The 15,284-nt window shown below is 31.7% G+C and overlaps 1 protein-coding gene across 2 annotated transcripts in view; it reads left to right on the forward strand.

The window, feature by feature from the left end:
- Plekhm1 (Pleckstrin homology and RUN domain containing M1) overlaps nt 1-13,266 on the forward strand; it is a 57,482-nt gene extending 44,216 nt beyond the window's left edge. Inside the window, exons 7-8 of one of the 2 annotated variants that reach the window (XM_075362336.1) lie at nt 7,273-7,443; nt 7,740-13,266. In XM_075362336.1, coding sequence (XP_075218451.1) covers nt 7,273-7,443; nt 7,740-7,850 — 282 coding nt within the window. In that variant the 3' untranslated portion in view covers nt 7,851-13,266. The remainder of the gene's footprint in view (nt 1-7,272; nt 7,444-7,739) is intronic. The other variant, XM_075362337.1, reaches the window with a different exon arrangement.
- Nucleotides 13,267-15,284: the final 2,018 nt, after the last annotated feature.

The raw sequence follows: 15,284 nt of genomic DNA on the forward strand, positions 1-15,284 counted from the left end.
CAGGCCATTTAAACAGTCCAGCGACCAACGACACCAAAAATGTAGAAATAGCTGCTGCACTTGCTGCCAGTGGGATAGTTTATTGATTGGGAGACCAGAGAGTGATGGTTCAGGATTGGTGGTAAAGACATCACCAATTAGGAAATGAGAAGGGGTAAGAGCAGAAAGATCATTTGGTTGATCTGAAAGAGGGATTAATGGACATGAGTTAATGCATGCCTCTATCTGAGTTAATAAGGTTACAAACTGCAGGTAGGTTAGAACTGATGTTCTCATTGTCCGCTTTAGGTGAAGTTTGACAGAGGACTCCCAGTCCTCCAAAATGTGGAGCCTTGGGTAGTCTGAAGTGCCACGTTATTCCATCTTGAGCTAAAAACGTTGAAACTGTATTTTTGAAATTTTCACCCTTTTGTAAATCACAAAGTTCTTCTAATTCTCGTTGAGCACCAACAAAATTTTTTTCCATTATCAGAATACGTATCCTTGGGCTTTCCACATCTTGACATGAACCTCTTCAGTGCTGCTATGAAAGACTCTGTGGTGAGATCTTCATCTAATTCTAAATAAAGTGCCTTAGTACTGAAGCAAATGAAGAGAGCAATATAGCATTTTGTTGGAACAGATCCTCTCCTTTTGTTTAATCTGACGTTGAAGGGTTCACAATAATCTACCCCTGAGGTGTAAAAAAGACGGAGTGCTGCTTGTACTCTTAATTTTGGCAGGTCACGCATGATTTGAGTTTGAAGTTTAGGATTTGCCTTGAAGCAAGTGATACATTGATGATATATTTTACTAAGTTTCTGCCATTGATTGGCCAATATTTTTGACAAAAAATATTGAACAATAGTTGTAGTCTTTCATGAAGTGATTTTATGTGAAAATGTTTAGCAGTTAACTCTGTGAATATGTAACTCTTGGGTAGAACTATTAGATGAATTTGATCTAGAGTTAAGCTTGAGTGTTGTAATCTCCCACCAACTCATATTGTATCATGCTGGTCCAAGAGTGGACTTAATGAGACGAGTTTACTTGCCTTGGACAATTGGTTTCCTAGTTTCAAGTCGTGAATTTCAGTTGAAAATGACTCTCTTTGCACAGTTTTTACCAGTGTGTGATCTGCTATCTGAAGTTCAAGCAATGATAACTGACCACTGAAACGAGGGTTACACGACTGTGAGTTATGAATGAATCGAAGACAATAACTCATGACTCATTGAACCTTGATAAAATGTGAGAATTTTCCAAAATGGATGAATTGTTCCTTGGTAGTAACACTCGACAATACTGAATGACAACGCTCAGGCATCTGGTCACAATCAGGAAGGCAAATTGGTTCATCTGGAGGTACAATTGATGTGTGTAAGAATGCTGGTCCCTTCCAATACAGGTTGGCATCGATGATCTTAGATGGTAGTAGCCCTCTAGATAGATGGTCTGCTGGGTTATTTTCACTCCTTACATGCTTCCACAAATTGATCTCAGTATTGGTTTGTATTTTGGAAACTCGATTTGCCACAAAGGTTGTCCAGGGAGAGGACAGAGCTTGAATCCAGGCCAGTGTTAATGGTGGAATCAGTATAATATGAGGCAGAATCAATGTGGAGGTGCAATGCGTTTGTTATTGTTTTGCATAACTCAGTTAATAGTACAGCTCGACACAACTCCAGTCTGGGTAGAGAAATTTTATTTAGTGATGCGACCTGAGATGTTACCATCATGGTCAGCTCACTTAAGATAGACACATGCACCATATACAACTTCAGACGTGTCAGAGAATCCATGTAATTCTATTCTTGAAATTGGCCCTTTTTTAGGAAGTATGGCTCCTGGAATACAAATTTTTGATAATATGTGAAATTCCCATTGAAATTGAGTCCACATATGAAGCATTTCTTCTGGTACGACTTCATCCCATCCAAGTTGGTAGGACTGCAGTTGTTGCATAATTAATTTGGCCTTTAAGATGACTGGTCCAATAATTCCTAGAGGATCAAAAATCCTTCCTATAGCTGATAATATTGTTCATTTGGTTACGTTGTTGATTTTGGTTTCTTCATGGATGGAAAACTGAAATACATCTTGTCTCGGATTCCATATAAGACCAAGAGTTTTCACTGTAGTGTCTTGATTAATTTCAATACAATCGCTGCTTCTATCCAATGGAATGTCGGATAGGATGAAATAATGATTTGAAGTCCATTTTCTTTGTTGAAATTCTCCTCGATGAAGCAGTTTGCTCAAAAGTCATGAAGCAGGTTTTTGGCATTTTTTACTGTGTTGGCACCTGACATAACATCGTCTACATAAAAATTGTTTGTGAGTACCTTGAATGCAGTTGGGAAGGAAGATTTTTCATAGAGCGCCAGCTGTTTTAGAGTCCTTGTGGCAAGGTAAGGAGCGCTAGCTGTGCCGTAGGTAATGGTTAGCAATTTCAAGGTCTTTATGGGGTCTTCTTGTTGTTCTCTCCATAAAATTAAATGTAGATTTTGTTGTGCTGGATTAATGTTGACTTGACGATACATTTTTTCAATGTCTCCAGTAATAACCAATGGATGAGTTCTAAATCTACTGACAATGCTGACAAGATCAGATTGTATGTTTGGTCTTACTATGGAGATGTCTTCTAATGAAAATCAGAACTTGTTTTGGCTGATGAATCGAACACAACTATCAATTTGTGGTTGTTAAATCATTTCTCACCACTGCATGATGGGGTATGTGATACGCCTTTAATGAATCAGCTTCAGAAGTTGTTATTTCATTCATATGTCCTAGAATTTCGTATTCTTTCATGAATTGAATGTACTGCGAACGCATATCCGGTTTACTAGATAAGTGCCTCTCTACTGACACAAATCTTCTAAATGCAGCGCCCCTTGACTCTCCAAGTTCACAAACATCACCCTTTAGAGGAATATTCACACGGAATCTTCCGTGATCATTTCTGGTGGTTGTTTTTACAAATAGTTCTTCACAAAGTTTATCATGTCCAGTATGCTGCTTTTTAGAACCGCAGTCTTCTATTTCCCAAAATCTGTGAACAATCTTATTAATGTCTTTCAGTGTAGATAAGTTACATGTTGTGGTAATGTGTGATGTAGTGAGTTGCCCCAAGACCTTGCCAGAGATGATCCAACCAAGCACAGTGTTTTGGAGTGTTGGAGACGAATTATGAAATTGAATCTTGCATCTCGTAGCAAATCAAAGAATAACTCAGCTCCTACAAATGTCAATCTCACTTGGTTGATTAAAATAAGGATCTGCTAGTTGGACATTTTGAGGAATTTTCAAGTGTGATTGGCTAATTGATACAGTAGGTAACTCCTTTGTAATTGATGGCAAGACAACACAATCGATAGTGGCAGAAAATGAATTAAATCTTGACTTGATAACACACTGACTACCTTTGATGTTCTAGTTTTTGATCTTCCAGTCCCACTCACTTCTACTGAAAGGTTTAGTGATGGTAAACCAAGTTTATTGACAATTTTTTCAGTTGCAAAATTTGATGGTGACCCTGAATCTAACAGAACATGACAATAATGCAGAGTTCCTCTGTGGTCTAGAATGGACACAAGAGCTATAGGCAATAACACAGATGATGAAGAAATACCCTGCCTTGAAATGTGTGATGTGACTAACTACCTCAGTTGCTTTAGAATCACAATTAGAAATGGATGGATTTGATTTAGTATGCACAGAGTTGTTGACATTTTCTGAATAATGTAATAAATGTATTGTGCTGTTTACTGCAAATTTTGTATGAACCAGCACCACAAGATTTAATTTTGTGATCACCGGAAGAAAGACAATTGAAGCACAGCCCCAACTTCCTTACTTCCTTTTTCCTATCACTAATAGATAATGATTTGAATGTCTCACATAAATATATTGGATATGAATTAGTGCACATGAATATTTTTTAACAGATGAAAGGTAATTAGTGGTACGAATGTGATTTTTTGTATTTTGCCTTGACCTCGATACAGAATTTCCCATTTGCAGTTGGTTTAAAGCAGATGATGGTTTGGACTCAACCGCTTCTAAAATTTGACACCTTTTTTGCAAAAAATTTAGTTAAATCAGATAAGGTAGGTACCTCATTGGAATTAATTTCGGGTTCCCATTGCCAGTTTGTCCAGTTTGGTGACAATTAAATAAAATAATTAATGTGTTCCAGGATTCTGTGAGTTGACGTAATCCCTGAAGGACATGCATATCTTTCTGTACATCATCAATCAACCTTCTCAATTGGGAACTAGATTCCTTATTTAATTTAATTAAATTGAAAATGGCTGCAACATGTTTATTTACTAAATGTCTTTTGTTTTGAAACCTTTCTACTAATAAATCCCAACCAATTTTGTAATTTTCAGCCGAACCTTCCAATGACTAAGATGTTAGCCACATTGTCCTTCAGAGATAATTTTAAGTAATGGAATTTTTGACAATCCGATAGGTTTGGATTTTCATGAATTAATGATTTAAAGCTATCATGAAATGATGCCCATTCATTGTAATCACCCAAATATGAGGGCAGTCTTATAACAGGTAATGTAAAGCAGGGATGAGCCCAACCCGATTCATTATTTTCGTCTGTTGTTTCGGATTTTACGCACATTTTCACCTTTCGTTAGAAACTGGATTTTATTATGAGCTTCTGTCGATAATTTGAAGTATATTCAAATTCTTTCCAATCAACATCATAGCTGCCTGAGTCATTTACAATGTCGATTTCTGTTTGTATTTTTTCGAATTCCGATAACACTTCTGGGATTTTAGCTAACCTAATTTTCAACTCATTTACATCATTTGACAATTTGAGAAAATTACTAAATCTAGTCAAGCGTCCCTTAACTACACCTTTTTTGTGCTTAAAGCCTTTAATTTTTCCTTGGACGGCATTATAAATAATAATGCCGTACTTAATTTCGCTCTTGTAATTATCGGATAGTTTACAAATAATTATGTAAGTCGCGACAATGACCTTATTGCAATGATGTATGATGGTACATTTTTTTTGTCACAGTCGCAACGATTGGATAGAAGCATTCACTAATTAGGAAAGTATAATATATAGGTTCATAATATGGTATATAAAATAATAATATATGAAATAAATGATGAAGAGTAAGGTAAGAATGTAAGGGTTTGACTGGTTGATGATTTGAAGGAAACATTAGGAATTAAGGTTATAATTAGGGATGGCCTGGAAAACATTAACTTGGCACATCACTAGTTATAATGGATTTGTTTATAGTTTTGTGAAGTTGGGTTTTAACTTATCTTGTCTCGAAGCGATAACTGCAGCTGATGTTATGTAGGCTCCAATTGGTCGCAAGCATAAAAATGTTGTAGACACAACACAAGGTCAATGGAACAGCCGACGTACTAAATACTAGGCTGATTAGTCACTGCGTAATTTAATGTAGTATGTTCACTTCCACAATAAAGTAATATAATAAGCGCAGTACACCACTATGAAATGATGATTAATTTATAGATCACTACTGCATGATAAAAATTATGATTAATTAATTATTCATTGCTACACAATGATCTGGTAGCACACAAATATTCAGTCAGAATACCAACATGGTTACTGATCACAATGAAAATGAAAAGACACTAACATAGTGGACTGTATTGATTTATTGTTGCTTAATGATTGCACATAAACGATCTGCACTCTTTCACTGTCACTCACGCACTTGATCAAAATTCAAAAGTGCACAAAATGCAACCACCCAAACCCCCACCATCTACTCACACAACAGGTAAGCACCTACACAACACACGCACATGCACATACACATACACTCACAAATTTCACATGTACATCATTAAATACATAATTTTCATTACTAAAATACCATTTTTAAGTAAGTCATGCAATATTCAGCTTCACTTGCTTCATGCATTGAAAAAAGTGTATATTATTCAGAAATGTAGTATATAATAAGCCTGATCATTTAAAAGAATTAACTAGTGTTAAAAAATCTGGCAAAAAAGTTGTATTTAGCCTTACTTTGGTTTAAAGGGGAAGCTACTTCACCCCTCATCCAGTTATAAAAGTTTGATCATATGCTCCATACACTTGAGTCAACATATCAACTTCATGATCATATGTTCACCTATTCCAGAAATGCTAAGATAAATAGATGCCAGTAACACACATGTGGGTGCACGCATTCATAAACAGATGCATTTATACAGAATTGTTACCTAGTTTTACTGTTTTGCATTTTTAAACTCGGAGCTGAAAATATTGAGAAACCAAAAAAACTTGGTACCAAAATTTTTGACAAGTTACAATTCTTTCCCTTATTATATTATAACTTACTACAGATAGGGAAAGTAAAAATGTAAATCTAAATTAGAACAGTAATCGGCTTATTTAAACATTTTATTCTATTGAAGAAAATGTAGAATAAACTGAGTCTGTAAATTTTGAAACAGTATGAATAGGTTTATTTTGTTAGTTTTAAATGAAATGCAATGCAATGAAATGAATATTATATATTTTATCTATTGTAATTTGATACATCTGTGCAAACTATGAATCTACTTTTCTTTGACTTTCCATTTGTTTGCTTTGGTTATCTTTTTTTTTAGAAGATAAATGAGAATAAATTACCTCAATCAAAACTAGAATTGAATTTTACTTTTTCTGATGATCTTTATAAATGTTAATGATATTATTGTCCTTGATTAGTTTACATAATCCCCCCAAAGCATTTTTTCAAATACTGTCAATTTTTTTTTTCAAATGCTTTGAAAAAAGCATTTGCTACTTGTTGGATATTGTTTTGCACTGGTTCACCAAATTGTTCTGCAACTGTACTCATAAAGGATCCTGGAACTAAGTTGGTAACTGCCTCCTTACAAGATAATGTTTAAAGTAATTAGTAATGTTTAATGGCCAAGGACATTTGGTGGTATTCTGGATAATGAAGGCTGTGAAATAAAACTAAAATGTCAAGGGCTGAAACCATGTTTAATAAAATGGTTCCATTAGAATATGAAAGTTAAATAACTGGTTGTAGTTTTATTATGTGTTGTCATTTGTTTGCTAAGGACTACAATAGCCAGTGCCACTTAAAAAAAAAAAAATGTATGCCTTCAAAAGTAATTTTTTATTAATTTAGTAATTTCTTATGAAATTAACTTTTTTAATTAGTTTGTTTCTGTTTATGGCTAAAACATGACATTGAATTGATGTAATTATTTGTTATAATGCACATTTTAAATATTTCTATTTTAATTCTGCAGGATTTGATCAAAATACCAACCAATGCATTGATTCAGACTCTTGAAAAAGCAGTAATATTTTCACGGCAACATGTATTATCCTGTTCTCTTTGTAAACAAAAGGGATTTATATGTGAAATTTGCTCTGCTAAATCTGTCATTTATCCATTTGATCTTGGTTCAACTTACAAGGTACATTACATTGTAATTAAATTATTTGTAGATAGTATTTATTTGGCATAAATTTATAACATGGGATTAACCATCAATTCCTTATACAAAAACATTAATGTATTTATAGAAACAAAATAAATATGTAATGTATTTATAAATTTATGTATGTTGTAGAAGGCGGTAGAAACAAATAACCATAAGGGGATAGAAGTAGACTCCCTCTATTGTCTGCCTCTATCGTTTTTGTACTATAATTTTTGTTTTCTAGTCTTTAATAATAAATTTGTATCATGTGCAAAATAATTTTGTTTTAGTGTCGTGTTTGCAATGCTGTTTTCCATTCGGAGTGCCTGAACCGTACTAAGCCTTGCCCAAAATGTGAACGACAGAGACGAAGACGAATGCAGGATTTGACTGATTCATGACATCATTCAATTATTATTGTTATTTAGAGTGATCTGTGATTTCTTAATTACATAGAAAAATATAGTCTACAAAATTTAATGTATAGTAAAGGATTCTATATGCTGTTAATATATTTTTTCAATTGTTGGATTTGTGCAATCACATTTTATTTTTTTTCAGTTTTACATAAGCTTGTTTTCGATGAAGATTAAAAATTCAGTTTGTTTTATTGTTATCTTTATAGGATAATCTGTGATCTGTTACAAATGAAAAAGAAATAATATAGGTTAAAATAAATTTGTCACCTTTTCTGAATTTTGTAATCTTTTTAAAAGTATTTTTTTGTAAGGTGAGGCAATTAAATTATTGCATTATTTACAGTAATTTAAGTTAGCATGGGAAAGGCAATAGTATACAAGCATTTGATTGGTAACATATACAGCCATTCATATGTAGCATGTAGAGAAGATTACATTTATTATTATTGCAAGGGAGCAAGGGCTGACTCCCATAGCACTTTAGTTGTAAGGCTTATTTTTCTACTCTGAAGTTTAATCTCTAATTAGTGCTAGAGACAGAAAAAAGCCTACTAGCTTTGTGAATTGGCATCTTTCCCTAACCTTATACATATTATTTATACCTGATCCCAGTGTGCTCATAAACTTGATTAAATACAGCAGTTGTGGCTGCAGTTGAATTAATATTTCAAATGGACTCTAAGTTTTTGTAAGGAAATAATATTCCTCTTTTCCAGCAAGAATACATTAGCTCTATCATGGTCCTTTATGATTCAGTGTAGCAGCATCTAGTACTACTTCCTTCTGTAAGCTAGAGTAAGTAGTACCTAGTAACACTCTTGTACCAGCTCAGAATTAGACCGATATCAGCCTAGTTCTTTGAGAGTTATTGACTATCAGTGAACAATTTTATATGTTTACCTTCTTCCTACACTGATAAGTACACTTCAGGGTAGTATAAAATTAATTTTGAGAAATTGTAATATATTTCTGTAGTTTAATCATAGCTAAAAATGCAGGTTACCCTATATTTTGAGGCTTGTTTGAAACCATTAACCTTGGAAGCATTTGTAAAAAGATTAATCCTGATCACACCAGACGTAATGCAACATTTTTGGAAACATGATAGATGTACCTATCCCTGAATCATGTGATTGAAGCATGTAACATATGATATCTTATCAGATATCAAGAATAAAAATGTTAAGCATATTGATCATAGTTATGTAGTGTCCTGTATTAGTCATTGTGCTCCTCCAGAATCCTGCATTGGTAAATGTAATAGTTGCCAGTCTTTCATCCTGTCACCTGTCTTTCACTATTTTACTTACTTTAAACCACTGTACCAATAGTATTTTAGTCTGTGGCTTCAATTCAAATTAAAAAAACTTTTGACTCACAACAGTTATTAGTTTCCAATTCCTATACAGAGATAGACTCCTAATTTCCTTATTCATGCAGTTATCAGTCCTGGTATTAAGCTGATGAATTGCTGTCTCACAGGATTTACATATGTGATAGGAAGAATAATTGAGTTTTTCTCATAACTGAAATTAATTTGTTTTCTTAAAGTATAATATTTGGTATCTCATTTTGCTAAAAAAGTTACATTTTTTATTAATCAAATTGCTCCCCCCTCTAAACCAAATTATCAGGTTGAATTAAAGAATATGAAATGTAAAAAGTGTATTTGTAGTTGAATACAAAGAATTGAAAAACCAAATTACAACCTTTATAATGTATTTTTCAGAAATTTTTCTACTAAAATTAAGATTTAAAAAATTATAATTAATTAATTATTATTTTATTTAATGCATTTCAGTGTACTGAATCAGAAAAAGATAAATTGTGAAGAATTTGTTTGAATTGAAAGGAAAATTAGTTATTAACCACAAATATCATAATTAGAAAAACATGTCACTAAGCTTATTTCAAGGTTGGCAGTGGCTAACTCAACAGTTTAGTTACCTATTTTTACAAAAATTCTTAAATTTTTCAAAAAGAATTTAATTAATTTCTTATAATGTAAATTAAAGTGCTAACTTACAAACATAAAGTATGATAAAATGTAATTACTATTTTCTATAAAATTAGCATATATTTGCAAAAACATAATCAATATTACACAAATTATGGCAAAATTTTTTTAGCATATGTAATTAATAAACAAAGCTTTACAACTTTTCTTCTTTAATTTTATCAATAGAGCATGTTCCTTAGGTATCTCTCTTTGTGATATCTCCTATATAATGCAGCGATAAATACGTTTTTCCTTTACTTTACTTTTGAAAATTCTTAAGTATTTTTTTATCTATACAATTCAACCAGTATATAATTTTACTACCTTTATTATTATTGTTATTTTTAATCTCCATGGTGGAGAGATAGTGTCTATCTTTCATTCAGATGTTCTGGATTCTAGTCTTTGTCAGGCATGTCATTTTTCACTTACTATAACATTTGTTATCATCCATCAATAACTGTTATTGGTGTCAGCCTGTTGTTGCCATTTAAATTAATAAATAAAGTTAAGAATTGTGTTGTATGGCAATTGTTTTCTTATAGATGTTGTTACTATGAATTAAACAGGAATTGTTAATACTTAGGCATCAAACATTGATTCCTAAGTACTCATAATAACTTAACACCAAGTATATGTACTTTCCAAACATATTGTGGGGTATTTGCAGCTTGATCAGGATATTGAAAGATTAACAGTTTAAGAATATTTATTTAATTACAATTTATTAGTTTAATAATATGGAACATAAATAAAATAAGACAAATCAGTAATAATAAAAGTGACAATAACAATAATAATAATCAACAGTAACAATAATAGTAGTGATCACAACCACAACAAAAATAATAATAAATGTTGATGATAATAATAATAAATAATGATTACATACAAAATAGAATTTAAAGTAAGGTCAGGATTTATTTTCAAGTAGTAAATTTTAAAAACCATAATTCAGTTCAATTGACAAAAGACATTATAATGACGGCTAATATCTACACTTCTACAACTGATATGGTATTACTATGAAAATAAGATTAGTCTAAAGTCCTTTCAATAACATACTCTGCACATAATTAAAACTACCCTAACAATGTATGAATGAGTTTATCTCTTCACTAACTGTCTAACAGTAACTCACCAAACAACTTCCACTAACCACACTGGAATGTTTGTGATGCCACGTCAAACACTACGCTGCACCCTGCACTACTACATGTTGGACAGATAACACTATCTTACAATCACGCCGGACACAACCTGCAATACCTATACTCGCATCTTCACAACTCAACTCATCTTCCCTGGAAGAACCTATCCTCTTTATCTGCAGAACCAGACCCAAGTTGAAGCATGAGAATGATCTTCAGAGACATTTTCCCATACATTTCTACCCTGGTTTGGTATTTCTTCTCATGGAACAACATCTGTGGTAGGTGTGTCAGCAGGTAGTATTACAAAGAATGATTGTTAAATAAACTTGTTAGTCTTAGAAAAAGGATGATTTCTTTTAGTCCCCTTCTCGATTTCTTCCATTATTATATTTTCTACTTCTATATTCTTAATTGCCAGGAATCCGCTATTCAGGTCTGTTATACTGGTCTTGTTACAATATAATTATAGAAAATATTGTGGTTAAAAAGCTATCTGATTATTTATGTTGTGAAGATTATGTCTCAATCTTTAAGTTACAGCATTGTACAGAAGAGATTCATAATAATGATTGTGAATTATTTATATGCATTATTGGAGATAATCTCATAAGTTTGAATCATCATTAACATTGTTAATATTTAAGATTTTGTGTTTAACAGAACCCACTGTACAATGAGTTTGATCTTGCATGAGAAGGCATACTTAAGAGATAGAAATGGGTGCAATACAAATAGATTTGAATGAAAAATGCTAGAACTAAAAAAAAATCTATATAAAAAAATTGGTTGGTATCTTGGCTTATTAAAGAGTTAGATAAAGATTTTTTCATGAAGTTCAATAATGAAAATGTAATTGTAATTCCAACAGATTTGCTAATTGTATAGCCCTCTTTAAAGTAGTTAACCTTTATTCCAGTTTATATCATGAGGTATTTATTAAATATTGTCTACCTAGTTTGTAGACAATAGATAATATATTTTATCAGCTGATATTAGAGGCTTGCCTGTTTTGTTAGATGAACATTTTCCCAGTTAATACTTTGAAGAATAGTTTCTCACTTGAAGATATGTGATGCTGAATGAAAGAAAACAAACCGGCAACCATTACATTTACCAATGCAGGATTGTGGAGGAACACAATGACTAATACAGGATACTGCAGAATTATGATCAATATTCTTAAGATTGCTATTCTTGATATGATATCTGATAAGATATCATATGTTACACGATTCAGATTGGGGATAAGTACATCTATCATGATATATGTAACTATCACAATCTAACTTAGGTTTGGTACTCAAGATATTAGTGATTCTACTATTTTTAAGGAAGTAGTAATGGTATGAAGAGCAGTCATCCTATTCTAGTTGAATTTTTTTTATGAAAGATACATCTGCAACTTCAAATCTACCAGGGGGTTTTATTGATGAAACTTTTTAATGAATGGAGTACACCAATTAAGGATTCAGTCAGTAATAAATTGATTTGGAGGATTACAAGGAGTTTTCATGCTAGAAATAGTTTCCAGTTTCATAGGAAAGGGAAGAATACATTATTTAAAATTATGGAATTGGTAATTAAAATCCACAACAGCTGTATTATTCCAAAAATTAAATTTCTATGCATGGTTTGAACCACCATATGTGGTTATTTTTTGTCATCTGTTGATTCAAAACAATGTCCAATGCAAAACATTGTAATACTTAATTTAAAATGGATCATTTTAGCAGTGAGCCACTGTAACTAAAAAACTTCTGGAATACTCAGATTAGATGACTGATATATAAAAGAGAACTAAGTAAGATACTAAGAGAATTATGTAAATTATATCCTTGAATCTATGTTAATGTTTGATTTTACTATTAATTGCCTTTTCATGATGAGTGAGCTAATGTTGCACACGTGAAAATGGATATTGACGGCATGTTGTATGATATTGACGTATGTTCTAACCTTTTCTTTTTTCATGTATATTCTATTCTCATTAATCTTGTTTATTATATTTATTATAGCTACAATAATGATTGATAAGTACAGTTTAATCCAGTTTTATCTTTATTAGATTCAATTGTTGCCCATTGGATTAGATTATTGAAAGGAAGAAATTACTGTTAGTTTTATTCTTAATGGTAGTTACAGAATATTTAATGTACGTTATTGATGATTTGAAAAAATATTACCATCTATTAAAAAAAAATGTATAATCTGTGTTTTTACAAATAAAATTTGTTTAAAATATTTACTCATTCAATTAACCAGTTTATTAACTCAAAATAAAATTTTATCTAATTCAATACATGATTCTAATATAACTTAATTAAAGTTATGTTTAAATTGTTAATTGGTTATCATATTGATTGAAAAACAAATTTGCTGACCATTGTAGAAAATGCTTCGCCATTGCAAAAGTTACTCATTCCAATCTATTAGCCATCAAACTAGTAAGGGATAATGACACTATATATACTCATAATGTTTAAGTATTATAAACCGTTTCTAACTAAAAATGTTACTAGGATTACCAGTTATTAACCTTATGTATATGCTATAGTAAAGTTTTATTTTTGTTTATAAAAGAATTGATTTCAAATTGGTTACGTTCATGTGTCTTAACACTGAAATAAAGAAAAGTAGTACTATTTTAAAATTGTAACGATTTCTGCGTTTGAAGTTGGCAATAATAATTTGAAAGTCATTATGTTTCATTTATAATGGCACTAGCAATACCACTGTTAGTTAGTTGATTACTAATGAACTACTGTTTTTATGCACTACTGTATACTTTCAGAATCAGAATTTTGTACAACCCCAAAATTGAAGATTGAAGCTTTTTTACTTTTTTTATAGCTTAGTTAAAAATATTATTTCACAGATTTTTAATGAAATAAATATAGTTCATAAAATTCATGAAAACTTTGAGACCAACAATTAATAATTATATTCATTAAATTTAAAATTATTGAAAATGATATATGACTGAAGTTTATCGTGTGAAGTATATTCATTCATTTATATATGAAGTTTACATTGAAATTGTACTTCTTGAGGATATTCCATAGATAATAATGCAGCTTCTTAAATTGAGTGCTGGTATCCCTATTTGTTTTTAATGTTGATGATGTTTCAAGTGTTTTATGGATATAATTTTTTTTTTTTTTTGTCTTCAGTCATTTGACTGGTTTGATGCAGCTCTCCAAGAAACCTATCTAGTGCTAGTCGTTTCATTTCAGTATACCCTCTACATCCTACATCCCTAACAATTTGTTTTACATATTCCAAACGTGGCCTGCCTACACAATTTTTTCCTTCTACCTGTCCTTCCAATATTAAAGCGACTATTCCAGGATGCCTTAGTATGTGGCCTATAAGTCTGTCTCTTCTTTTAACTATATTTTTCCAAATGCTTCTTTCTTCATCTATTTGCCGCAATACCTCTTCATTTGTCACTTTATCCACCCATCTGATTTTTAACATTCTCCTATAGCACCACATTTCAAAAGCTTCTAATCTTTTCTTCTCAGATACTCCGATTGTCCAAGTTTCACTTCCATATAAAGTAACACTCCAAACATATACTTTCAAAAATCTTTTCCTGACATTTAAATTAATTTTTGATGTAAACAAATTATATTTCTTACTGAAGGCTCGTTTCGCTTGTGGTATTCAGCATTTTATATCGCTCCTGCTTCATCCATGTTTAGTAATTCTACTTCCCAAATAACAAAATTCTTCTACCTCCATAATCTTTTCTCCTCCTATTTTCACATTCAGTGGTCCAACTTTGTTATTTCTACTACATTTCATTACTTTTATTTTGTTCTTGTTTATTTTCATGCGATAGTTCTTGCGTAGGACTTCATCTATGCCGTTCATTGTTTCTTCTAAATCCTTTTTATTCTCGGCTAGAATTACTATATCATCAGAAAATCGTAGCATCTTTATCTTTTCACCTTGTACTATTACTCCGAATCTAAATTGTTCTTTAACATCATTAACTGCTAGTTCCATGTCAAGATTAAAAAGTAACGGAGATAGGGAACATCCTTGTCGGACTGCCTTTCTTATTACGGCTTCTTTCTTATGTTCTTCAATTATTACTGTTGCTGTTTGGTTCCTGTACATGTTAGCAATTGTTCTTCTATCTCTGTATTTGAACCCTAATTTTTTTAAAATGCTGAACATTTTATTCCAGTCTACGTTATTGAATGCGTTTTCTAGGTCTATAAACGCCAAGTATGTTGGTTTGTTTTTCTTTAATCT

The sequence above is a fragment of the Lycorma delicatula genome, chromosome 4, assembly GCF_047948215.1.
Source record: "Lycorma delicatula isolate Av1 chromosome 4, ASM4794821v1, whole genome shotgun sequence".
In the NCBI taxonomy this organism is placed as follows: Eukaryota; Metazoa; Arthropoda; class Insecta; order Hemiptera; family Fulgoridae; genus Lycorma; species Lycorma delicatula.